This window comes from Coregonus clupeaformis, chromosome 5, assembly GCF_020615455.1.
Source record: "Coregonus clupeaformis isolate EN_2021a chromosome 5, ASM2061545v1, whole genome shotgun sequence".
NCBI lineage: Eukaryota > Metazoa > Chordata > Actinopteri > Salmoniformes > Salmonidae > Coregonus > Coregonus clupeaformis.
The window spans coordinates 23,670,382-23,696,642 of NC_059196.1; the positions used below are offsets into that span (position 1 = coordinate 23,670,382).

At 43.6% G+C, this 26,261-nt stretch overlaps 3 protein-coding genes across 3 annotated transcripts; 2 read left to right on the top strand and 1 right to left on the bottom strand.

The window, feature by feature from the left end:
- Positions 1-1,718: 1,718 nt before the first annotated feature.
- Positions 1,719-3,287, top strand: sptssb (serine palmitoyltransferase, small subunit B). The gene has a single exon (XM_041877070.1). It carries the CDS (start codon positions 1,719-1,721, stop codon positions 1,959-1,961), a length of 243 nt encoding a protein of 80 aa, XP_041733004.1. The 3' UTR covers positions 1,962-3,287.
- Positions 3,288-11,179: 7,892 nt separating this feature from the next.
- LOC121565488 (inner ear-specific collagen-like) lies at positions 11,180-18,930 on the top strand. Its single transcript, XM_045215891.1, has 5 exons — positions 11,180-11,246; positions 15,130-15,554; positions 15,657-15,746; positions 15,869-15,940; positions 18,010-18,930. The coding sequence occupies exons 2-5, from the start codon at positions 15,149-15,151 to the stop codon at positions 18,903-18,905; spliced, it is 1,464 nt and encodes a 487-aa protein (XP_045071826.1). The 5' UTR covers positions 11,180-11,246; positions 15,130-15,148; the 3' UTR covers positions 18,906-18,930.
- A 32-nt stretch (positions 18,931-18,962) lies between these two features.
- LOC121565498 (low affinity immunoglobulin gamma Fc region receptor III-like) lies at positions 18,963-24,728 on the bottom strand. Its single transcript, XM_041876105.2, has 5 exons — positions 24,564-24,728; positions 24,393-24,428; positions 21,128-21,418; positions 20,606-20,872; positions 18,963-20,418 (listed from the first exon to the last, which is right to left on the bottom strand). The coding sequence occupies exons 1-5, from the start codon at positions 24,586-24,588 to the stop codon at positions 20,105-20,107; spliced, it is 933 nt and encodes a 310-aa protein (XP_041732039.1). The 5' UTR covers positions 24,589-24,728; the 3' UTR covers positions 18,963-20,104.
- Between the last annotated feature and the right edge of the window lie 1,533 nt (positions 24,729-26,261).

The following is a 26,261-nucleotide window of genomic DNA, read 5'->3' on the forward strand; positions in this document are numbered from 1 at the left end:
GCGCAATTGAGGCCATCTCCATTTTCTTCTTCTACTACTTCTATGAGTTGGTAAACAAACTGAAAGGGTGCACACTGCCACCTGGAGTGTGTTGTTTGAACAGGTATAAAGCCAAGGTTGGTTATTTACTGCCACCTGCAGTTATGGAACGTTTGCTCACGAGCATAATTCATTATGTGATCCTTCCTTAAGTCCCACTCAGTTGACTACTTAAAAAAGGCGAAAATCCTCAAAGGTGCTGCCCATGCTATAACCGGCTTTTGGCCACTAGAGTTCTCGATCTTTCTCTATGAGAATGCCATACAAAAGTTGCGCGTGTCAGGCGTCTCCAATCCAATAAACCAGGACAGAGTTTTGATGACTATTCCACTGACTAAACGACTATGGATTAACCCTATTTGTGAAGAATCCTGACTTATTTAGATGTTCGTTTATAGAGTTCGAAGACACACATACACGGAACGCTTTCAGTAAAAACCCATACCCAACTCCACGTGAACCCCAGGTGAGTGTAAAGACTAAAGAGTAGTGGGTGTGGTGTAAAGACTGTATGACCTGCTACATGTAGGCTATATTGGTGAACTGGTAGTGCAGCTTTTTACACAAAGCAGCGGAACAGTAGTGGGACACAGGCCATTCTCTCTGGCGTCCTGCAATAAACTAGCCAAAAGAACCGAGGGAGTGAGGACAGCAGCACGTTATCAGACAGAGGTGAGCTCACTTTTATATGATCCCTACTGTTGTTTTTTGTTGGCCTATATATTGTTACAGATTATTATTGTGTCGTATAGGCATGCAGACTACATTAATGTGAGAAGGCCTATTAAATTGTCACAATGTCTCTAGGGCATTAGTGTAGCCACAATTATTTATCAGAGGTGTGTAGCAGGATAGGACCTGGAAAACAACCACACATGCTTGGATCATATTTTAGGTTCATTTATTGACATGCCACAGTGTGTGTTTTTATATATTTGGTCCATAACCGCTTATTAATGAGTAGGCGATTACTCTGGTGAAGAAGTGTGCACTGGTGTCAGGTCAGTTTACCTGACACCTGTCAACCCCCACTGAGGCACTGACTCTGAGAGAGGCTTTCCTATTGTCCCCTTAGCTACTTAATGTCAACTACCCTTTGTGGAAGTAGAGTAAATGTCTGTTCTCTTTCCTCATGATGGAGTCAATGTCTGTTCCTTCCCACCATCTGTACGGTGGTGGACATTTTGACAGCATTGACAATAAAAAGAAAGGTGCCACGTGTGCTGTTTGAGTGGGACACAGTGTGTGTGTACAGTTTTAATTTACCTTGTCTGGGGCTCTCAGGAGCTAAATTCTGCAGGGCCTCTCCACCAGAGACCCCTGTGGCCCCCAGATGGGGTGTGATTGACCCTGGACCTTCTCATTAATAAACACAGACCCACATGTAATGTGTTTTCTAATACCATTTTGCATTGTTACCTCCCTCAAGGATATGGTAAGTATGTAAGACATGGGTGTCGTCTGATGTTGTGTTGTCTGTCTTGTGTGTTCATGCCCATTGTGTCCCCTGCTGCAATTACCACTGCCACCCTCCTTTCTCTCTTTCTCCCTCCCTTTTATTTATCTCTCTCTCTCCCCTATCACTCCGCTCCTCCTTCCTTCTCTCTTTTATCTCGCGCTCTCTCTGTTCCTTTCTCTGCCTCTCCCATCCTCTCCCTGACCACTGGAGCAGCATGAGGATGGTCTTGAAATACCTGAAGGAGTACCTGAGCTGGCTGTACTACCAGTACCTGCTCATCACAGGAATATATGTGCTTGAGCCCTGGGAGCAGTCCATCTTCAACTCTGTCCTCTTCTCTTCCATGGCCATGGTCATCTACACCTCCTATGTCTTTGTGCCTGTCCATGTGTGTCTGGCACTCGAGTTCTTATCCGGGATCTGCGGGGAACAGCCAGAGAGCACCATGGCACTAATAAACTAAGCAGTGGATGGATGGCGTGAGGGAGGGAAATTGGGAATGAGAAGGGAGGACCCCCTATCTAAGATCTTGACTCGATGGCCATCTGACACCTGAGGTCTCTCTCACCGCCCTTACCCACACACAGTCACCCACGACTCCCCCGATCCACAATACTCTACTACCTACTCAGCAAAAGAAGGCTGAGTTTAGGATGTTTATGTGAAATATTCTGTACACTACTTTCACACCTTTGCTGTGAAACACCTTGTTTTTTCCAGAAATATGAAATGTTGTTTGTTCTTTAAAAATGGTCTCACTCTATAATAGGCCAGGTCTCCTGTGTGAGTGCATATCACGTCTCTGTGTTTTGCATTTGCCCTGCAGGTAATGCCACTTATTACTGGCTGTTGACGGCTGTCTGATATAGAGGGAGACATTATTGTCCCAATACATTTGCATGCACTTTAACCCACTGTACAATGCTAATGACCATTGACCAATGGCTGGCATCTTGCACTCCAATTACTGAGTCATAAAGCAAATCCTTCCCTAGACTAGAGTCTCCTGCTATACTATCTAATCAGGGATATTGACACCAGGCAAAGATTACAAGGTTGTGAAATGTTCCTCCCAACCCTACATCTATCTGATGATTTCTCAATGCATACATTGATCGAACTGATCAATCATATCCTTGTGTGCACAGCCCTGTCCCCATCTGCAGTGTTTTCACTGTTGCTATGCCAAGAAGGTCGAGCAAGAGGAAATATTAGCTCTCTGGTTCAGGCTTTGCTTTGTCATTGACTTTGCTTGATGAACTGCCATTCTTCAGAATGCATAGAGCTAAATGGAATTATATGAATCAAAAACAGTCAAAGTGGCCTGAATGAAAAGCAATGTCTTTGAGTGGTCAACCCACCTTCTTCTCTCTTCTGTCCATTCAGTTAACTGTAACTTCTGAGAGAAGAAAACTTATATAGTGCTTATCACTGCACGCACTAGCAGATCTGTTAAGAGGTATTTGTTCTGGTGATCACATATGCTTAAGGGCTTCCTGATTTAGTCTGTATATGATTTGTAACTATATTTATATTGATATTTATATGCACTGGTAAAGCTTGGCTGGTTACAATGTCAATAACCAAAACTGTTTGTTTTCTGTTGTGGCAATATACATTACTGAAAAATATTGTTTTCCCTAAAATAAAAGTGCTGTTATATAATTTCAGTAAGCCTAATCGTTAGTGATCGAGGCTTGATCACAGAGTTGTATTAGGACAATGGATCACTGTGTGGCCTCAGACATTTACTGATATCTATGTTATATGTATCTCTCATCACTGGATTCTTCAGAAATAAAGCAATTTTACAAATGTGAAAGAATTATCTTTTGGTGTTTACATTGAACTATATTTGCATTCAAGACCTAAAGTAGAGGAACAGAGTAGTGTTTATGTCAGTGCAGCTGTTTTCAGTCAAGTGTATTGATTTGATCTTGCACAGTATGTTTTGTGTGAATATATTTGTGTATTGCCTGCTGACCTACCGTATAATGTAAATGGGGTTGCAGAGTGGTTATGACTGAAAACGAATCAAAATGACAACAAAAGCCTGGATGGTACAGTCCACTTATAAGGGACAGCTGTGTGTCCAGGGCATTGAGAGGGCTGTGCCACCCAACCAGTTCCCCCTCAGAGCACAGGAATGAGTGGCCAGGATGTTTGGTTTACACACCTGGGACATATCCTTTTATCTGGAGGCCTATTATTATTCTCCTAAGGAGGACTGTTACTTCTTACCACAGTAGGCTACTAGGCTGGTGTAAAGCCTAGAAGAAGAGACTACTGTACATTTATGTCTCTCTCTCTCTCTCTTTTCTCCCTCTGCCGATACATCTGTTAATCTCGCTCTTAAATAATGTCACATGTATACTCTGATGTGATGTATGGAACCGTAGACAATGGAAAGTATTGTGTTGACCAAAAAACCCTGAAAACCCTGTAAATATGTAGAGAAGTTTTATGACCAAGCCTTGTACTCCAGACTGAAATATGACAAAGGTAAACAAGGATAAATGACCCAATACAAGACACCAACCTGACAATGAAATTATATAATTAATGTCACTTAAAAGGGATTGTGACATTTAAACCTCATACTACCAACATATTTTACATACATGGATTACCGATCATACAATCATAAAGCAACAATCATAGCAAAATATCCATTTAATTCTTATCAAAACATTATAAGACATGTAAATAATGTTATCTGAAATAAAAAAAGAACCCAAAAAATTTTTTTCCCCTAAATAATGTGCAGCTGTTTTCCAAAGTACAATCCACATTAGTACTAAAAATTTGATTTACCATCAGTTGATAGTATCATTTAGCAATACACCAAAATTTGAAATATACTTAATTTTATTGACAAAAAGTGATTCATCCTTTGATCCTAAGAGATAATGACCAACAATATGGTTTAGTTTTCTTTATTTACTTACCCCACAGCCAGCATTAGCATCGCTGCTAGTGAAACAATGGGAGTGGTAGGCAGGATGCTTCAAAAAGCATGCCCAAATCCTTAGTCACTTCAAACCAAATGTTATAGCAACCCAAATAACATTATAAGTTGCACATATAGTTCAGGTATTTATATAACATTTTCCGTAAAATAAAGATGTTCGGAGAATACACACCAATGCAGCACCATGTGTACATTCAGAGGGTAGATGGTTTCTGTATTACAGTTCTACCAAGTATTCATGCCACTAACATACTTTTATGAGTTGTTTTGACTGCAACTAAGCATATATCTAAGGTCATTTAGATTTTGTACACATTCATACCTAGTTATAACCAATTATAACTATAGGCGAGTACATCTCTGCAGGTGATCTGTATATCAGGTCAAGATCACTACAGCAGGTCCACCTCCACCCTCTGAGGCACCTGGATTCAAATAAAGACTTAATTTAGATTTGCCCTAGAATAACTACTTTTCGGAGAGTACAGTACATGCCTGAATACTCAGCCTGAATTTAATTCCGCGCTCTATCGATTGCTACCTACATTGTCTAAATCTGCCATTCTAGAAGTCATTTGTGTGACTTCAAAATGAGGGGTACAAAACAAATGTATCAGCAATTGGATCGTCTCTAACAAATCTAACCAGTCAGAGTATCAAAGTTGATAATGTCAGCATCTAGGCTGGCTATGGCCGAACCCATCGGTTTCTGGGAACATTCCAAACAGCCAGAATGTGTTCCCATTCTAGAAATCGTAGGGGAGGGAGGCAAATCCAGACTCATAGTGGAGAAGAAACGTCAGTCTGAGCGATGTGGATGGGTAGCCAGGTAACACCAGTACAGCTCCCGGTGTAGATTCAGAGTGTATCTAAGTTCTGTATTGCAGTCCTATCAAGTATTTATACCATTGGCAGATTTTTAACAAACAACACAGTTTATGTTATGAATAACTTTGTATTATGTCTCCAGAGAAACATAGATTCAAATAAAGGTCTTATCTATCAAATTACTATAGGCGGAATTAGGTGTTTTTGGTTGGGGTCAAAATGACCCCAAAGGACTTGAAAAAAAAAAAAATCCATATTGATACAGAATCACTATACAATGATTTTGATTTGTTAAGAACAAGCTGACTGACAACGTCAGAAACAAATGGAAGAATTGAATAAACCACCTTTGGGCTATGATAGAAAATATGCCTCTGTGTTCAAAATGACCTCAGTTGGTAGTATGAGGGTTAAAAATGAAGGGTAAAGGAAACTGAAAACTCTCACATTTACTTTCGTGTTTTTAAAGAGGCTGGCTCCGTTGCTGGTTCATAACCTGGAACTGGACACCACCACCACCAGGATTTTGGAACACAAAACCCACTAAATGTCTATTCTCTATGGGGGAAATTCAGATCCGAGTTATGCGAGTTACTTTATTCTCTTTTTATGCACTTTTCTCTCTATGCGTCAGCAAGGCGTTTAGGGTGGAGATCAAAGAAATGGAGGTGTGGCGGAGGTCAAATCAAATCAAATTCTACTTGTCAAATGAGCCGAATACAACTGGTGTAATCTTTACCGTGAAATGCTTGCTTACGAGGCCTTCCCAACCCAACGATGCAGGGTAAAAAAAATTTATAGTAACACAAGAGGGATAAAATAAAATACACAAGAATGGAGCTATGTACAGGGAGTACCAGTATCAGATCAATTTGCAGGGGTATGAGCTATTTGAGTTAGATATGTACATGAAGGCAGAGTAAAGTGACTTAGCATCAGGATATATAATAATAAGAGTAAAATAAAGAAGAGAGTAGCAGCAGCAAATCAGACAATCACATTGTAGGATTTTTAATGAATTTATTTGTAAATTATGGTGGAAAATAAGTATTTGGTCAATAACAAAAGTTTCTTCAATACTTTGTTATATACCCTTTGTTGGCAATGACACAGGTCAAACGTTTTCTGTAAGTCTTCACAAGGTTTTCACACACTGTTGCTGGTATTTTGGCCCATTGTCATGCTGAAAGACCCAGCCACGTTTCATCTTCAATGCCCTTGCTGATGGAAGGAGGTTTTCACTCAAAATCTCACGATACATGGCCCCATTCATTCTTTCCTTTACACGGATCAGTTGTCCTGGACCCTTTGCAGAAAAACAGCCCCAAAGCATGATGTTTCCACCCCCATGCTTCACAGTAGGTATGGTGTTCTTTGGATGCAACTCAGCATTCTTTGTCCTCCAAACACGACGAGTTTAGTTTTTACCAAAAAGTTCTATTTTGGTTTCATCTGACCATATGACATTCTCCCAATCCTCTTCTGGATCATCCAAATGCACTCTAGCAAACTTCAGACGGGCCTGGACATGTACTGGCTTAAGCAGGGGGACACGTCTTGCACTGCAGGATTTGAGTCCCTGGCGGTGTAGTGTGTTACTGATGGTAGGCTTTGTTACATTGGTTCCAGCTCTCTGCAGGTCATTCACTAGGTCCCCCGGTGTGGTTCTGGGATTTTTGCTCACCGTTCTTGTGATCATTTTGACCCCACGGGGTGAGATCTTGCGTGGAGCCCCAGATCGAGGGAGATTATCAGTGGTCTTGTATGTCTTCCATTTCCTAATAATTGCTCCCACAGTTGATTTCTTCAAACCAAGCTGCTTACCTATTGCAGATTCAGTCTTCCCAGCCTGGTGCAGGTCTACAATTGTGTTTCTGGTGTCCTTTGACAGCTCTTTGGTCTTGGCCATAGTGGAGTTTGGAGTGTGACTGTTTGAGGTTGTGGACAGGTGTCTTTTATACTGATAACAAGTTCAAACAGGTGCCATTAATACAGGTAACGAGTGGAGGACAGAGGAGCCTCTTAAAGAAGAAGTTACAGGTCTGTGAGAGCCAGAAATCTTGCTTGTTTGTAGGTGACCAAATACTTATTTTCCACCATAATTTGCAAATAAATTCATTAAAAATCCTACAATGTGATTTTCTGGATTTTTTTTCCTCAATTTGTCTGTCATAGTTGACGTGTACCTATGATGAAAATTACAGGCCTCTCTCATCCTTTTAAGTGGGAGAACTTGCACAATTGGTGGCTGACTAAATACTTTTTTTCCCCACTGTATGTGAATGTGTGTGGGTTTTGTGTGGGAGTGTCAATGTAGTGTGTGTGAGTGTGTGTATATGGTGTGTATATAGTCTAGTGAGTGTGCGTAGGGTCAGTGCAAGATAGAGTCAGTGCAGATAGTTTGGGAACCATAAATGTACTATTTAGCAGTCTGGTTATTTAGCAGTCCTATGGCTTGGGGGTAGAAGCTGTCTCGGAGCCTGTTGGTCCGAGAGCCGACTCTCCAGTACCGTTTGCCAAACGGTAGCAGAGTGAACAGTCTATGGCTTGGGTGACTGGAGTCTTTGGCAATTTTTCGGCCCTTCCATTCACACTGCCTGATATAGAGGTCCTGGATGGCAGGGAGCTCAGACCCAGTGATGTACTGGGCTGTACGCAGTACCCTCTGTAGCGCTTTGCCTTCAAGGGCGTTGCATTTGCCATACCAAGCAGTGATGCAGCCCGGATCTGAGGACACATGCCAAATCTTTTCGGCCTCCTGAGGGGGAAGAGACACTGCCGTGCCCTCTTCACGAATGTGCGGGGGTGTGTGGACCATGTTAAATCCTTAGGGATGTGGATGCCAAGGAACTTGAAGCTCTCCACCAACTCAACAACAGCCCTGTCGATGTGGATGGGGGCATGCGCTCCCCTCTTTCTTCTATAGTCCACGATTAGCTCCTTGATCTTACTGACGTTGAGGGAGAGGTTGTTGTCCTGGCACCACACTGTTAAGTCTCTGACCTCCTCCCTGTAGGCTGACTCATTGCCGTCGGTGATTTGGCCTACCACTGTCGTGTTGTCAGCAAACTTGATGATGATGATGTTGGAGTCGTGCATGGGTTCGCAGTCGTGGGTGAACAGGGAGTACAGGAGGGGACTAAGCATACCCCCTGTGTTGAGGGTCAATGTGGCGTAGGGGTTGTTGTTGTTTACCCTCACCATATGGGGCCGGCCCAACAGGAAGTCCAGGATCCAGTTGCAGAGGTTCAGTCCCAGGCTCCCTAGATTGGTGATGGACTATGGTGTTGAACCCTGACCTGTAGTCTATGAACAGCATTCTCACATTGTTATTTCCCCTCTTGTCCAGGTGGGAGAGGGCATTGTAAAGTGCAATTGAGATTGCGTCATATGTGGATCTGTTAGAGTGGTATGTGAATTGGAGTGGGTCTAGAGTGTCTGGGATGATGGTGTTGATGTCTGTCATGACCAGCCTTTAAAAACACTTCATAATTACAGATGTGAGTGCTATTTAGGCAGGTTAACTTGGAGCTCTTGGGAACAGGGACTGTGGTGGTCAACTTTAAACATGTTGGGATTAAAGATTGGGACAAGGAGATATTGAAAATGTCTGTGAAGACACTTGCCAGCTGGTCCGCGCAAGCTTTGAGAACACGCCCTGGTATTCCGTCTGCCCGTGATTGTTCATCTGTTTAAATGTTTTGCTCACATTGGCCACAAAGAGCGAGATCACACAGTCATCTGGAAAAACAGGGGCTTTCACGCAAGACACAGTGTTATATTCCTCAAAGCGAGCATAAAAGGCATTTAGCACGTTTAGGAATTCTGCATGGCTGGGTTTCCCTTTGTTATCCGTTATCGTCTGCAAGCCCTGCCTCATAGGACGAGCGTTGGAGCCAGTGTTACTATCCTTGTGGGGACCAAACAATTGATTCTCATTCAAAATCCTATTTCCCCTAACCCTAAACCTAACCTAACCCTAAACTTAACCCCTAACCCTAACCCCAAACACTAACCTTAAATCTAACCCCTAAGCCTAAAATAGTATTTGTCCTTGTGGGGACCGGCAAAATGTCCTCAAGGATAGTCAAACCACAAACACACAAACACACCGTGTCTGATCTGTCAGTATGATATTCATCAGGTTTTGAAGGCCTACATTTCCTATGTAAAACACAACAAACAACACAGTTTCTAGGGCACCGCAAGAGTCTGTATCGCAGTGTTTCCCAAACTCGGTCTAGGGCAAAAACCAAAACGTGCACCCCTTGGGGTCCCGAGGGCCGAGTTTGGGAAACCCCGCTGTAACTCCACCTATCCTCACTCATACACACATGCTGCTTTGTTAAGTTTTCGTTGAGTGCAGGGTTGTGGCATTACTAACATTGTCCCCATGGTAATGAGAAAAGCTTTTGTTTAGTGAGAACTGTGATTGACAAGGAGCAGAGGGAGACAATTTCGTTCACTCACAGAGAGGAAGAAAGACACATTTAAACATCATACAGATTTTCTATCAAAGCCATATAAATTACAATGACAGTTTGTTCATGGATCATTCTTTTATTAGTGAAACTATCTGTTCCCTTGGTTCGGTTTCATCTCTTGGGGTTTGTTCTGGTCCTCTCAGATAGACACACACAATCACAGACAGCAAAGAAAGCCTAACACTAAGCATGTGCCATTTGTACTGTTTGTTTTGAGGGTTGTGTGTTTGCTTAACCAGGTTGGGTGGAGAGGTCATTGGGGTCAGTCATAAGACTGGCGTGCCTGTGTTTTTGTGGGAGAGAGGATGAAAGGGTCATTTTTTATTGATTGAACAGGTGTACATCTCCCTTCTACAATGCAAAGATGGAGGGGATCAAGGTAAGCACCTGTTTCTGTGGACAGTTGGACGCCCCTCCCTGCTGTCCCCAAATCTCCAGAGACTAGGTGAGCTAGGTGAAAAGACTGGCCATGGAGTTATAGAATTCCATCACGCCCTGAGCAAACTCAACCTCAGATTATCGCTACTGGATTCAAACTAAAGAGAAAAGAAAGAGTCATGGGAGAGTGTGACTGATGGTCACCCCCAGAAGGGTTGGTTAGTAAGTTCATTTCAGTACCTCTGTAAAATGCAATATGTAGCCTATATTTTTACATGACGACACCACACACAGATTAGGCAAATGAGGCTGCATTAGCATAGTTTAGTCAAGCAAGTACAAGACAGTGATGAAGTGGACATGTCACCATGTATATAGTTATGCATGTGGAGAGATGGTTAGGGTTAAAACTGCCTCCCCAGTTCCACTTCTTGTCTTTCTGTCATGTACCATCAGATAATGAGAATGTCCTCTACCTATAGATAAAAGACAGCAAATGAATCAATATGAATCATGGTGTTTCACACTGCAGACCTATCTATGTTATGATGAGTAAATATATGTACAAGAGTAGCTCAGGACAGATACGTTTTGGGTTCTGTTGTTCCAAGTTGTGTATCACAGGCACAGGACGGGGCCTCAGTGACTTATTTTATCAAACAACACTGCCACCTAGTGGCTATGGGATGTTAGGATCAGGGGGATGGCAGGAGAGAGAGCAGGTTTTGAACACAGAGGAGCCCAGGGGAGTGGGGTCAGGTCAGGTTTCTAGGTCAGGGTACCATCAGTAAGTGTGTGGCTTGACATCACTGTGCTCCATTATGGATGACGGTAGAGCTGATCGCCCAACCATAACCTATGGTCCCCCCAGTAAACCTGTTTTCAAAGACATACTGCTAATGTGACATATACAAGCATCATTTTACCATATATCAGTGTTGTTCAGAAAAAGCTCTGTCACTCTCTCTCTTTCCCAGTCTTTTCAGCCCTCCTCTCATCTGCTCCATTTCTCGTTCTCTCCTGCTCTCCCTCAACATACTGACCGTCAGACTGTCCGGACACAAGACAAGGCCAACACCAGACGCTGGTAAATATGTATTTTTGACGTCCTACTGTAGATATTGAAGTCTGATTATAGCCTAATATTTAGCATATAGTTCAAACATGGTTGTAAGTAAGTATTGCATCTCTATGTTAAAGTGGAATAGGTGTAAAACATTTTTGGAGTGAACTAGACCTTTATACTAACCATTTGCCTGTTTTGATGATAACAAAATCAACCTTTTTTCTTAATGTAAGTAATGGATATTTGATAAGGTAGAATGTTTACCTGAATTAACTATTCTGTAGGCTACGTGTTTTGCATTCAATCCCGGCCCTAGATTTGTTTTACTTCTATAAAATAGGAAGTTTGGGCATATTCTCTGGAAAATGTGTGTTGCTACAACATTTGTTTTCCAGCTATTCTTTATTAGTAAGATGTAGGCCTAAAAACAATGGATAGAACACCAAACCATGTGTGTTGGAGAGAGAGAGAGAGAGAGATAGAGAGAGAGAGAGAGAGAGGGAGAGAGAGAGAGAGAGAGAGAGAGAGAGAGAGAGAGAGAGAGATTTAAAAGCTTTTCTAATGGTTCTTCGAGGACTTAAAGCCAATCCTTTCTCCACGGGGTCATAGAGAAGTCCATTAGGAGCACTACACCTGATCACAGTCTGGGCTACTCTACCTCTGTGGGACGGGGTAGGCGCCGGGGCTAGGGGACCGGTGGATAACGTAGGTGGGGGGAAACAAGTGGGTGGTACCAGAGAACTTTTACCTTGCACTCACCTGACCATGACCCTCTCTCACTCTCTCTTTCTCCCCTGTAACCCACCTCCGGACCCTGTTTTCTCCCACTACCCCCACCCCCTGTAGCCCTGGGCTCCTTATTCCCCACAACCCCCTACTCAAGGATCACTCTCCTGGGGTCTCTCGCCACACCGACACCCCTCTGTGTCTCTGGGGAGTCCGCCTGGGTCTCTGATACCCTTGCAACGCTTCAGCTTCCATCTCACAAGACAATTAGGCTCTGTGCTTGAGTGAAAAAAGCAAATACTTTTTTATGCTGACTTCTTCAGTAACGCTCTATGATAAACCAATAACCAAGATCTTTTAAGAAAATAGGGTGTACTTGTACTAGATTGATATTTCCATTTCAATATTGAACAACTCAAGAAAATGGTGTCAAATAATATGAAGGTATTGCTTGGTCTCACTACATAAGAGGCATATATTTATTTGCCAAGACTTCAAGTGCCAAAGTCATTAGTTGCTAAATCCAAGGTCTCTAGATTTCACTTGATAAGGCAGGCTGGGCTGGAGAACAAGAAGCTGTCTATGGCCAGGTTAGTGTACCAGGGGGATAATCTGAGAGGAAAATGAACTGGTGTTTTGGTAGAGGGCATTTTGTTCTCTGCATCAATCAGAAACTAAGGCTGATATTTTGATAATGGTTTACTTCAACTGTCATCCTACTCACTAGGGTAAAAGGAAATGTTCACCCAGGAGGCAAACAACTGTCTGATCTTGCACACATGCACACACACTCACACACATACACCCCACACACCTTCCCGCCTTCACTCCTACATCCTCTATACTGACACTTAAGAGATCTTCTTTCCATGAAGAGGGTTAGTTAATGTAAAGTCATCCTGCCTCTGTCCCTGCTCCACTGCTCCTGCTTAACTCTTGGCTGTATATGTTGTTCCCAATGGTGCTGTACTGTGGGAGCGCCTGGGGTCATAGGCAGTGCCAGTGTTAAGTGAGTGGGCAGGTGAGCAGCGCTTGTTTTCCTGTGGTGGCGAGGCTGGTAAACTGACCAGTTCTGTTGTGTGGACTGTGGAGGAGTGAGATTCAGGGGTGGAACCTCAACGGGCCATCTCAGGGACGGACCACATTCAAAATGCTTGGAAGGAAAGAGAGAGAGATGGAGGGAGAGCAGGGGGCAGGAGTAGGGCTAATCATGCAAGAAGGAGAGGAGAAAGAATTAGAAACAGGTGAAAATTGAATACATGCAAATGTATGTCTTTGTGGGAGGTTAAGGCACAGTGTTATATATTCAAAGTACACACAAACCTCTCCCTCACTACCTCTGGAATCCACCCCTCCTCTCTCTCTCTCTCTCTCTCTCTCTCTCTCTCTCTCTCTCTCTCTCTCTCTCTCTCTCTCTCTCTCTCTCTCTCTCTCTCTCTTCCTCTCCTTCCAACTCACCTCCCCTCCCCTCTCTATTTCCTTCTTTCATTTCCCCTGTTCCTGCAATTGTTTTTGCTGGTCATAGATCCCTCATGGAGGTTGAGGTCTTTAACTACTGAACCATGTCCTCTGGTGGTAGTAGTTTCATTTGTATCAGTCACGAGCTGTCCTGTTACCACTGTGAGATTGAGTTGGTATAATTTATGGAAAGGAGGACCATTCTTCTAACAAGAGATAGTTGGTTCCAGTGGCTGTGTTTTCACCTGTAGAGAGGGTTAGAGAGATAAGCTGTTTCCTTTAACGACAGCTCAGGTTTAGTAACTGTTGAGTGAGACAGTGAGATAATCAGTGCTCTTTAGGCTAAAGCTTTTCCTGGACAATCACCAAGTAGATAGTAATGATACAGATCCTTGTTCTGCGGTAGTTATAGAGAGAGGTTTTGGGCTAAGCAGAGTGGGGCACCCTAAATAGTTTCCCTGTAGCTAATGATTTGCAACTGTAATCACTATTACATCTATACTCTTTTACACAAGCTCACAATGACTTGACCAAAATGTACCTTCTTGTATTAGAGTTGAGCTGCACTCCCTTCACCTGTAGAAAGACGTGTATGAACCTCACTATGGGGCCACTGGAAGCCTCCCAGCTTGGCTCTAGTCCCCAGTAAGAGCGGGGCTGCAGGGTGGCTGCTTTAGGAATTCCTCCTATATCAGGTGACCCGTTGCCCCTCTCCCACACCGGTGTAGTGCTTCTCACAAGCACTGTATCCAGTGTCACAAAAGCACATTTTACACAACTGGGATACAGAGAGTGGGCCGTGGTGCGGTGCAGTGGTTCTGCTTGGTCCAGCTCCAGGCTCTGCTAGATTAGCATGTCATTGGGTTTCAAACCTCCCAATAGGCTCACAGCTCTACTCCTCATTGGTGGGGATGTCCATCATCAAAGCTTATAGAGATATCAAAGAGGTCCAGTGTTGCTGCTGCTGCAGTCTTCATGGTACTGTTAGATAGGGAATCAATGATTAGACGGGGCCGTCATAATTAGGTAAGTGTCGATTTGGATTTATTGCTTTAAACCGAGCTCTGTTCAATAAGCGGTTTCTGTTTTGTTTGGCCTTTTTGTTTGACAAACCATTGTGAGGTGATGAGTTGAGTGCCTGTAAGTTCTCAATCAACATCTTTGTGATGAGGTCATGTCTGGCAGTGCTGTGACAGTGGAATATTGAGTGGTTCATATAAAATAGAACAGTCTGCAACAGAGAGAGAAACAGAGGGAGGGCGAGAGAGATGGATGGAAAAGAGAAGGTGTCAAACTCAATTTATCCAAAGTCTTGATAGATGATAAGATGCTTTATAGATGTTTTTTTTATTAGGATTGTTGTTGTTATGAGGTCTCATAAATGTTCCCCTGCCCTGAGTCGAAAGAACGTTGCTTTGAGCTACTGTAAATATTAATGCGGGATGTACACCTAATATAATCAGTTCTGAAACAATTGCTTTTGTCAGGACAGGTGAGCATCTCATGAAAAAAGCTTTGGTTGAGTAATCTGCTACTGAGAGCCTCACTAAAGTCATTGGAGCAAAGTTTCCCACCATGCAGTGACAGGGCAAGCTCACTATCTCCTGTGCCATAAAGTTCCAGACCTCTTGGCAGAGGCTGTAATAAGTAGTATGCTTACATAAAGGGATGCTACATCAGTGTATGAGAAGTGACAGTTTCTCAATTTCTCCCTCCTTAGATCCTTGTCAAACATCAGGATGCTCTCCTATCACTCTGCCCTCTTGGCAGTGGCAGTGATGTCATTCACAGTGACCAGTGTATCGACGAAGACCACTCAGCGGCCAAAGTACCAATACACCAAGAAGCCCATACCTTACCGCGAGCAGCCCCAGATTACCATGCAGCCCCTAACCACCATCATCCCTAAAACACTGAAATCAGTGGAGAAATCAGATCCCATGTACCCCTACCCACTGGTTACCACAGAGACCACAACCTACCCCAGTGATGCCTACCAGGATTACTATACTGAAACCACAGGGCCCCCTGGTGTTGGGCATGAAAATTACACCCTGGATTATAATGAGTGCTACTTCAATTTCTGTGAGTGCTGTCCACCAGAGAGGGGCCCTCGAGGGCCAAAAGGGGACAGAGGACTACCAGGTATTGAAATCACTATAACAACATAGGGAAATGTAACAATACCAGTATACTGTATTGGTGATCCATGGATTTTGATGTCTTGTTGAAACAATTTTCTCCTAGGTTCACCTGGAGAAGAGGGGGAGCGAGGACCCAGAGGCTTTCCTGGACTTGCTTGTTCAAATGGAACTACGGGGCCAAAAGGAGACAGAGGTGAACACGAAAGAGAAACAATACATTATTTATTAGAAATATGTACACTTTAATGGCTCTGTGAGTAAACAGTAGATTTATTGATTATTCAAAGTTGTCTGTTATCTATCTCCCTTTCCCAGGAGTTAAAGGTGACCAAGGATACCGTGGAATGGCAGGAACTCCAGGTATCCCAGGGAAGCCAGGAGAGAGAGGTAACAAGCCATTCCTTTTAACACATATAGGCATGTGATCGGTACACATAGAAAATCATAAACATGGCTACCTGCAGTGGCGGCTCCTGAAAAAATTCTCAGGGGGGGCAATTTTTCTGATGATTTAGGTGACCTACACACATTTTCAAAAAGATATGTCCAGCAACAACATGAAGACAGGGGCAGCATATAAGTCAATGCCAGAAGCATTTATTGACTGATCTCAAAAGTGTTGGCTTACAAAAGCAAAATAAGTTATCACAGTAAAAATAATCAAGGGTGTTCTTTCACATTCCTCAACACTGCATAAACAATATGCATTTCCATAAACAAATGAAATATCAGCTGAAAATACAGCATCTTGGTATTTGTTCAGATTGCAGGATCAACAAGAGCTTTTACCAAATTGTTTGCCTCATGGTTGAATTGGAAATATGTGCACCTGAGCATAATTCACAACAAGCAAGCAGGAGCTTTTGATAGAGGCTACTGAAAACATTGATGCAAGTTATTGGTAATAAGAAATTTTTATAGACTTCCATATTCTGCCCTCTTGTATATATTTGTGAAAATGAACAGTGATAGACATTTTGCCTGAAAACAGAATTTGAAAATAATTTCTAGAAAAGGTAAACACAGCTATCTGTATGGCTTTGTAAAAATGAACAACCATATTCTGGCCAATTGTATAGATTTGTAAATATGAACAACCATATTCTGGCCAATTGTATAGATTTGTAAAAATGAACATGAACAGATTATTTTTTTTTTTTACTTTTTTTTAAATGAAAAATAACTATTTTAAACAACATCAACTGTGAACTGATTTGGGCGTGTGTGTGTTAAAGAGACAGACAGGGAGGGACAAAGAGAGAGAGAGGCTACATTACTTGTACTGAAACTGTTCTCTTCTCTCTTTCAATGCAGCAAAGCGGTCAATGACTTTCTCATTGAAATCAGGCATGCTGAGGACTAGTTCCCTCTCCATGGAAAGCATGGCCAGTGCATTCAGACGTTCCTGGCCCATTGAATTTCGCAGGAATGTCTTAACTCGTGTCAAAGTTGAGAAACATCTCTCAGCTTCAGCTGTTGTCATTGGAGTAGTTATGAGGATGTTCAACAGAGTCACAGTCTCAGAGAACATCTCCTGGAGGTTGTAGCTCATGAGAACCTGGTACAGTGCCAGTGCACCACAGTTTGACTTTCTCGTCGTCGGCAAAAATACCGTTCAGTCTCTCCAAAAGCACACTGGCGATTGAGACTGAGGTTGATTCCGAGATGGGAAGGAACTCAAAAAGCGCTCCTGCACTTTGTGGTTGCTATCTATGTACCTCAGCACAAGCACCAGCTGTGTCTGTGTAGAAACGTCCGTGGTCTCGTCAGCTTGGATAGCTACGAAGTTCGCCGACTTCACCTCCTCCACAATATGTTCCCTCATGACCGCTAGCATACACTCCAGTAGCTCGTTTTGAATGGTCTTTGATGTGAACTTCTTTCAAAGAGACAATCGAGTTGCACTGAACGTTAGCCATCTTGATAGTAGTACGTGAATTGATTGACGCTGCTACCCACTCTTTTCTTAGTTACGTTCATGGTTATGTTACGTATGACGAAAGCGCGTAAGTGCAAGCCCTCAGAAACCCATAGAGATTGTATTGAAAGCTCTGATATTTGAAAATTTTTTTTTTTACATGAGAGTCTATGAGAGACTTCTGGGGCGATTTTCAACCTGACTGAAATCGCCCCAAAAGGGGGGGCATTTGAAGCACGACTTTAGCCTGATTGGACATTTAGTGGCAGATCAGACGTCTAGATTAGAACACTGATAACTACTGTTGCCGTGATATAATTGATTAGAAAAAAATCCCTTCCTTTTCCCGTTTGGCAGTGCGTCGCCCATATCGCCCTAATGAACACACCGCCCCTGGCTACCTGTACCTGTTTAAGGCTCCATAAATGATTATTAAATCAAACATGTAGAATCGATTCATATCCTATCTTCCTACATAGATTCTGTCTGGGCCTAGTTTCTGAAATGGTCCACTTACACTGTTCTCTGCGTCCTGCAGGTGGATTTGGCTTCAAAGGTGAAAAAGGTGACAGCGGGCCCCCTGGGGTCAAAGGTGATCGGGGGGAGAAGGGTGAAAGCCAAATTGGGACTAAGGGTGAGAGAGGGACACCTGGAATGGAAGGCCCAACAGGACCCACAGGGCTGGCTGGGGTGCAAAACCTGAAGGGGGACAAGGGGGACAAAGGGGAGTGTGGGACATTTGGGGAGAGAGGACTGAAGGGCGATAGAGGGGACCCTGGGCCTCCAGGTATTCAGGGCCAGGTGGGCCTTCCTGGGGTGGATGGCATGCATGGCTCCCCTGGTGTGGCAGGTGACCAGGGGGATCCAGGACCTCCAGGGGCTCAAGGTGAGCCAGGGGTGCAAGGGCTGCCTGGACACCAGGGAGGGAGGGGGATGTTTGGGCCAAAGGGTGACAGAGGCACCCCCGGAATGAGAGGGGACAGGGGCCCTCGGGGTATCAGAGGGGCGAAGGGTAACGGGGTGATTCAGAAACGCTCAGCCTTCAGTGTGGGCCTCACCCCCAGCAAGTCCTTCCCTCCATCGGGCTTCCCCGTCCGCTTTGACAAGGTCTTCTACAACGGAGAGAACCACTACAACGCCTCCTCCAGTAGCTTCACCTGTGCCCACGGGGGGGTCTACGTGTTCTCCTACCACATCACCGTGCGGAACAAGCCCCTGCGCGCCGCCCTGGTAGTCAACGGAGTGAGGAAGGTGCGGACGCGGGACTCGCTGTACGGCCAGGACATCGACCAGGCGTCCAGCATGGTGCTGCTGCAGCTGGCGGCGGGGGACCAGGTATGGCTGGAGACACTGAGGGACTGGAACGGAGTCTACGCCAGCAGTGAGGACGACAGCACCTTCTCTGGCTTCCTGCTCTACACTGACAAGCCCTGACAAACAATCTGATGTCTAATACAATCTACACTGTAACTCTACTGTACCTCCATAATACCTAAACAATCTCTACTGGAACTCCTCCATACTCACTGCACCTCATACTACCCATACTGTACCCCACAGACCAGCCCCTCTGGGCTCCTGCTCAGACAACGCATGACAATGGAGCCCACTGTGCCACCACAGTACCAGTGACTGTACAACAACTCTATATGATCTGAGTTGCAGCACTCACCCCATCTCTCATCATACTCCCTCTATATACCCATCAACATATAGACATCTTTACAAGACTGTCAATCTGGTAGAATGAAAAATAATGCCCGTAAGACTGATAGCACTGGAGTAGTTTAATGTTAATTATTTGAGGAATACTAATCACATAATGTTTCCCAGGTTATGTTAAATGAATCAGTACATTGTATCGCTGTATAATGAGCTTTTTAAAAATGAGCTTTTGTACACTTTTGAAATTAAATAAATAAGTAAATGTTTGACTTTGACTGGATATATTTGCATTGAGTTTACAATCGACAGTGCAAATAGAATTGATTGTTTCATTCACAACTTAAAAGACAAATAACATTGTATTAATGAGTAATTATTAATGAATTTAGATAAGGCATGTTATAAAACATAAGTACATTCTTGAGGCATATGAATGGGTAAATTGGGGATGGAACTAAGTCGGTTCAAAAGGGTCTAATTCTGAAACTGATAGTGATAATGTACATTGCTCTGGTATTGCTCAAAAGAAGTCCCTCCACACCACTGTCCCGTCATCTGGCCCAACAACATTAGGGGCCAGTGTGTTTGGAGAATCACCGGATACATCAGGGAAGGTAGGGGGCACAGAAGGCTGGATAGAGATGGAGCTCTGGAAGGAGAGAGACAACTGGTCCCTGTTGACACAGAGTCAGCATCAGGGGAGTCAGTTGGGTATGGCAGGGTATGGCAGTCGCCTTACCCTAGCTCAAGACCAAAAATATAAAAGTAAGCTATAAAAAAGTAGATCCCAATCCCAATCCCAATTAAAATGCAACAGCTGTTTAGCATGTTGGTTGGCTAGCTTCAGGACCATACGGAGCGTCGCTCGGAGAGAAGCTGTCCCCCCCACCCTGCCATACCCTAGGTTTAACTGAACTTACGCCACTGGTCAGCATTATGACGCATCCTAAAGGTGGACTGCATCACCACTAATCTTTCTGGTTTCTCATGTGTTCTGAGTGTTCACCCGTCACTCGCCCATAAGGTACGGGCTCGCTGAGCCTCTTCAGCCCCAGAGTAGGAACACTGACTTTGCACCAGTACCGGCCTGAGTCCCTCAGTACTGCGACTCTGTCCTGGGAGGAGGCAGGTCCCAGCCTCAGCCCGTCCTGGTAGAAGTAGTAGTGTTTGTGTGGAACCGTCTCACGGGCGTTCAGTTGGGCATGACACACCAGGAGCATACGGTCTTTATGGATCAGAGGGTCATTGGGCACAATCTCCAACATGGGCTCTGTCAGAACCTCTGCAGGGGAGAATACAGAGCATTAAAACTGAACAATATTCCTCACATACCTACTGGTATTCAACTACCATTAGATATGATATGATAGTGATGATAATAGAATGATGAGTGCAAATCTCATTCGAAATCTGATTCCACACCCTACACAAACTCAAAATGACAAACCTCACCAGTCACTCAACCTCACCTATGATGGACACCGGAGTAGCCACTGAGATCACAGAGTTGGTTTCCCTCCACCCATCCCAGGATGCTCTGCACCAATAGGATCCGTGGTGTTGCAGGGTAAGGTTGGTGACACGCAGCTCTGGGCTAGGCTGTCTCTGAAGCTCCACCCCGTCCTTGTATAGTATGACCTCTGTCAGTCTGGGGTTGTCACGGACACGACACGTCAGGGTCATTGTCTCTCCAACCAGCATGGGCAGGGACGGGGTCTGCAGGATGGCCCACCCACCTGGGCAAAGAGCATTAAGTGATTTTAGTTAACGGGGTGGCATAGTCCCTGTCTGGCCTATTGACAGGTACCCTCTATGGTCAGGTGTGCTACAGGTGTAACTTAGCCTGGTTGCCAGTCTGTTTCTGCTTATTTTGCTATTGTCACACATGTTTGGCGTGACAACAAGAAAGGAGATGGCTAATACAGACTGCTAACAGAAGGTCAACCAAACTAAATGTCATCATGGCTCAATATTCATAGGGGTTCTCTTACCGTCCACCTCTATTTCTATAGGCAGGCTGTGGAGGGTGTGTTGTGTGCTTATCCATGTGGTTCTCAGGCCCTGGCAGTAGTACTTCCCACTCTGCTGTGGCCTGGCCTTCCACAGGACAAAGTACTCAGACTCCTGGAGCTGCTCTCCCCCCATGAACCACTGGTACCTCCACTCGGCCGACACATTCCCAGGAACACTGCACTTCAGATGCACGCTCTCCCCTGAGAAGATCCAGGGTACCACCTTGACTAGCTCAGCCACAGCTGTCTGCGGATCCTTTGTGGGGTGGACTGTGAAGAAATGTTGACAGGTAAGTCTTTCTGCCATTTTGAGTAGACTACTACGGCTGCGTTTACACAGGCAGCCCAATTCTGATCTTTTCACATCAGATCTTTTTCAGAGCTGATCTGATTGACCAAAAGACCAATTAGTGAAAAATATATCAGAATTGAGCTGCCTTTGTAAACGCAGCCTACTAGAGTCAGACTTGAGGACAAAATAAGCATCACATCTGAGCATAAACAGCAACTTCAAATCAAATTGTATTTGTCACGTGTCGAATACAACAGGTTCACCTTACAGTGAAATGCTTACTTACAAGCCCTTAACCAACAATGCAGTTTTAAGAAAAATAAGCGTTAAGTAACAAATTAAATAAAGAATTAAAAGAAATAACAAATAATTAAAGAGCAACAGTAAAATAACAGTAGCGAGGGTATATAAAGGGGGTACCGGTACAGAGTGATTGTGTGGGGGCACAGGTTAGTCGAGGTAATTGAGGTAATATGTACATGTAGGTAGAGCTAAAGTGACTATGCATAGATAATAAACAGAGAGAAACAGCAGCGTAAAAGAGGGGGTGGGTGGGTGACAATGCAAATAGTCTGGTGAGCCATTTGATTAGCTGTTTAGGAGTCTTATGGCTTGGGGGTAGAAGCTGTTAAGAAGCCTTTTGGACCTAGACTTGGCGCTCCGGTACCGCTTGCCGTGCGGTAGCAGAGAGAACAGTCTATGCCTAGGGTGACTGGAGTCTTTGACCATTTTTTGGGCCTTCCTCTGACACCGCCTGGTATAGAGGTCCTGGATGGCAAGAAGCTTGGCCCCAGTGATGTACTGGGACGTACGCACTACCCTCTGTAGTGCCTTGCGGTCGGAGGCCGAGCAGTTGCCATACCAGGCAGTGATGCAACCAGTCAGAATGCTCTCGATGGTGCAGCTGTATAACTTTTTGAGGATCTGAGGACACATGCCAAATCTGACCTCCTCCCTATAGGCTGTCTCATCGTTGTCGGTGATCAGGCCTACCACTGTTGTGTCGACGGCAAACTTAATGATGGTGTTGGGAGTTGTTCCTGCCATGCAGTCATGGGTGAACAGGGAGTAAGCAAAATTGGTTAGGAGCCCGTAAAACGGCAGCCATCTCCTCCGGCGCCATTATATTTCTTAGTCTTATTTACATGATCACCTAACATTACAAAAGGCAACTAATGTTCAGCAGTGTATAACTATTACGTAACTAATGAAAATAGACAATTTACATACTGTATTTCATATGTTGACATCACACAAGACAACACCTTCTCTACCTTACCTGCCACCCTAGACCCACTTCAATTTGCTTCCCGCCCCAATAGATCCACAGACGATGCAATCGCCATCACTCTGCACACTGCCCTATCCCATCTGGACAAGAAGAATACCTACAATGCTGTTCATTGACTATAGCTCAGCATTCAACACCATAGTACCCTCCAAGCTCATCATTAAGCTCGAGGCCCTGGGTCTGAACCCCGCACTGTGCAACTGGGTCCTGGACTTCCTGACGGGCCGCCCCCAGGTGGTGAAGGTAGGAAACAACACCTCCACTTCGCTGATCCTCAACACAGGGGCCCCACAAGGGTGCATGCTCAGCACACTCCTGTACTCCCTGTTCACCCATGACTGTGTGGCCACGCACGCCTCCAACTCAATCATCAAGTTTGCAGACGACACAACAGTAGTAGGCTTGATTACCAACAATGACGAGACAGCCTACAGGGAGGAGGTGAGGGCTCTGGGAGTGTGGTGCCAGGTAAATAACCTCTCACTCAACGTCATCAAAACAAAGGCGATGATCGTGGACTTCAGGAAACAGCAGAGGGTGCACCCCCTTATCCACATCGACAGGACTGCAGTGGAGAAGGTGGAAAGCTTCAAGTTCCTTGGCGTACACATCATTGACAAACTGAAATGGACTACCCACACAGACAGTGTGGTGAAGAAGGCACAACATAGCCTCTTCAACCTCAGGAGGCTAAAGAAATTTGTCTTGGCACCTAATACCCTCAAAACTTTTACAGATGCACAATTGAGAGCATCCTGTCGGGCTGTATCACCGCCTGGTACGGCAACTGCACCGCCCGCAACCCCAAGGCTCTCCAGACGGTGGTGCAGCCTGCCGAAAGCATTACCGGGGGCAAACTACCCGCCCTCCAAGACACCTACAGCACCCGATGTCACAGGAAGGCCAAAAAGATCATCAAGGACATCAACCACCCGAGCCACTGACTGTTCACCCTGCTATCATCCCAAAGGTGAGGTCAGTACAGGTGCATCAAAGCTGGGACCGAGAGACTGAAAAACAGCTTCTATCTCAAGGCCATCAGACTGTTAAACAGCCATCACTAGCACATTAGAGGCTGCTGCCTATAGACATAGACTAGAAATCACTGGCCACTTTAAAGAAATGGAACACTAGCCACTTTAATAATGTTTACATATCTTGCATTACTCATCTCATATGTATATACTGTATTCTATACTATTCTACGGTATCTTCGTCACTTTAATAATGTTTACATATCTGCATTACTCATCTCATATGTATATACTGTATTCTATACAGTATTCTACTGTATTTCAGTCCATGCCACTCTAACATCGCTTGTCCATATATGTATATATTCTTAATTCATTCCTTACTTAAATTTGTGTGTATTGGGTATATGTTGTGAAATTGTTAGATATTAATGCACTGTCGGCGCTAGAAGCACAAGCATTTCGCTACACCCACAATAACATCTGCTAAACACGTGTATGTGACCAATACAATTTGATTTGAACACTGGTTTGAAGAGAAGGATTTGAATCTCAGAGGCTGCTTTTACACAGACAGCCTAATTCTGATATTTTGCCACAAATTGGTATTTACCAATTATTGGTCAAAAGATCAGAATTGGGCTGCCTGTGTAAACGCAGCCAGAGAGAACTGTATTTACTACATACCTTGTGGCACAGCCCATTGAGGTAGTGTTGAAACAACTGAAACAATAAATAACCATTAATCATTAAAATAACCAAAAATAAACCAGTGATCATTCTGTCAATCAATCAATGATCATCTATACACATAAATAATGGTCTGTAATCTCTTTAAGTGAACTGAAAGGAACTCACCAAGGAAGCTCAGTAACAGCTTCATGTTGAGGGTTCTGTTTGTGCTTCGGTTGGGGATAACCACAGTACAATCTTTATATATTGTCAAGGGAAATTAGACTCGTTTTCTCCGTTTCGATTGCAAAAAATACCATTTACGTGAAAGAAACATTTTCTTCCCCTCATTACATAATGCTCTTCCTGGCATCTTCAATAACTTTGGGGAAGTTCCTTTTTAGGAATGAGGGAATTACCAAAGCCCTGGGAGGCAACCTCATGTGTGCTGTCTTTTTTTTTTTTTTTTTTTACATCTAGTTACAGTAAGCACTTGTGAAATGTTAAAATATTGCTAGAACTTCAAAATACAAGATAACAAAGATACAAGGGCTCTGGCATAAAGTGACCTTTGCACCAAAACAAGTTTGATTGCATAATGCATGATCAATACGTTTGCCAGCCCAGCAAGTATATCATTTTGTAGCTGTGTCACAGTACTTACATCAATATACAGTATACACTGTGTACAAAACATTAGGAATACCTTCCTAATATTGAGTTGCACCCACTTTTGCCCTCAGAACAGCCTAAATTCGTCAGGGCATGGACTCTACAAGGTGTTGAAAGTGTTCCACAGGGATTCTGGCCCATGTTGATTCCAATGCTTCCCACAGTTGTATATTTTGTTTTGCCCATTCATGGCACACATACACAATCCATGTCTCAAGCCATAAAAATCCTTCTTTACCCTGTCTCCTCCCCTTCATCTACACTGATTGAAGTGGATTTAACATCAATAAGGGATCATAGCTTTGACCTGGTCATTCTGTCATGGAAAGAGCAGGTGTTCTTAATGTTTTGTACACTCAGTGTACATTGCAAACACATCTTTGCTTGCTCTACTTTTTTTCTACTTACCCTAGATAGTCATGTTACAGTGCGACAGTGGTGACAAAACCCTCTAGACACAACGGCTTTTGAGTTATTTTATTCATCAACACAACAAACCCATGGACACTATAAAACAACACTGTCTCAATAAGTTACATTTAAATACAAGACAATGTTGAGTTACTCCTTTAACATACAAAAACAAAACTATAAGGTTGTACAGATGTATATACTTTTATTTTTTTACATTGCTTTTTCAAAAATACCTGATCATTGATTGTGTGCAATCCAATGCCTAGTTATTTCAGTTAGTGTTTAAATTGGATTGAATGAATTTAAGCAACCAGGGTTTGGTAGTATTTGTACACTGATTTGATAGTTACAAATGTCATTAATTAAACATGATTACAAAAAGATAAAATATATAGGTAGTATGTCAATTGATCTTTCTGTTGCATCAAAGATAATACTCATCCAACACAATGTCTACTATTCCTTCATACAGTATATCCATCTAACCCTGAATTAATGGTTACTACATGGAGCTGAGATCAACATTGTTATGGCTATTCTGTTTGGCAACATTTACCCCCAAAACATTTGTACAAATAAAATACCTCACTGTAAAATAATAAAGAACTTACTAAAAGTACTCATCTTAGATACAACCGTACTAAATATGGCAACTGAGAAACTGCAGCCTTTCTCTCTTCTGACGAAGCAGCAGTTCAGCAGTCAAAGAAGGCCAAACAAGAGAGAAGGGACTACAGTGGCTTGCGAAAGTATTTTTCCTATTTTGTTGCCCTACAACCTTGAATTAAAATGGATTTT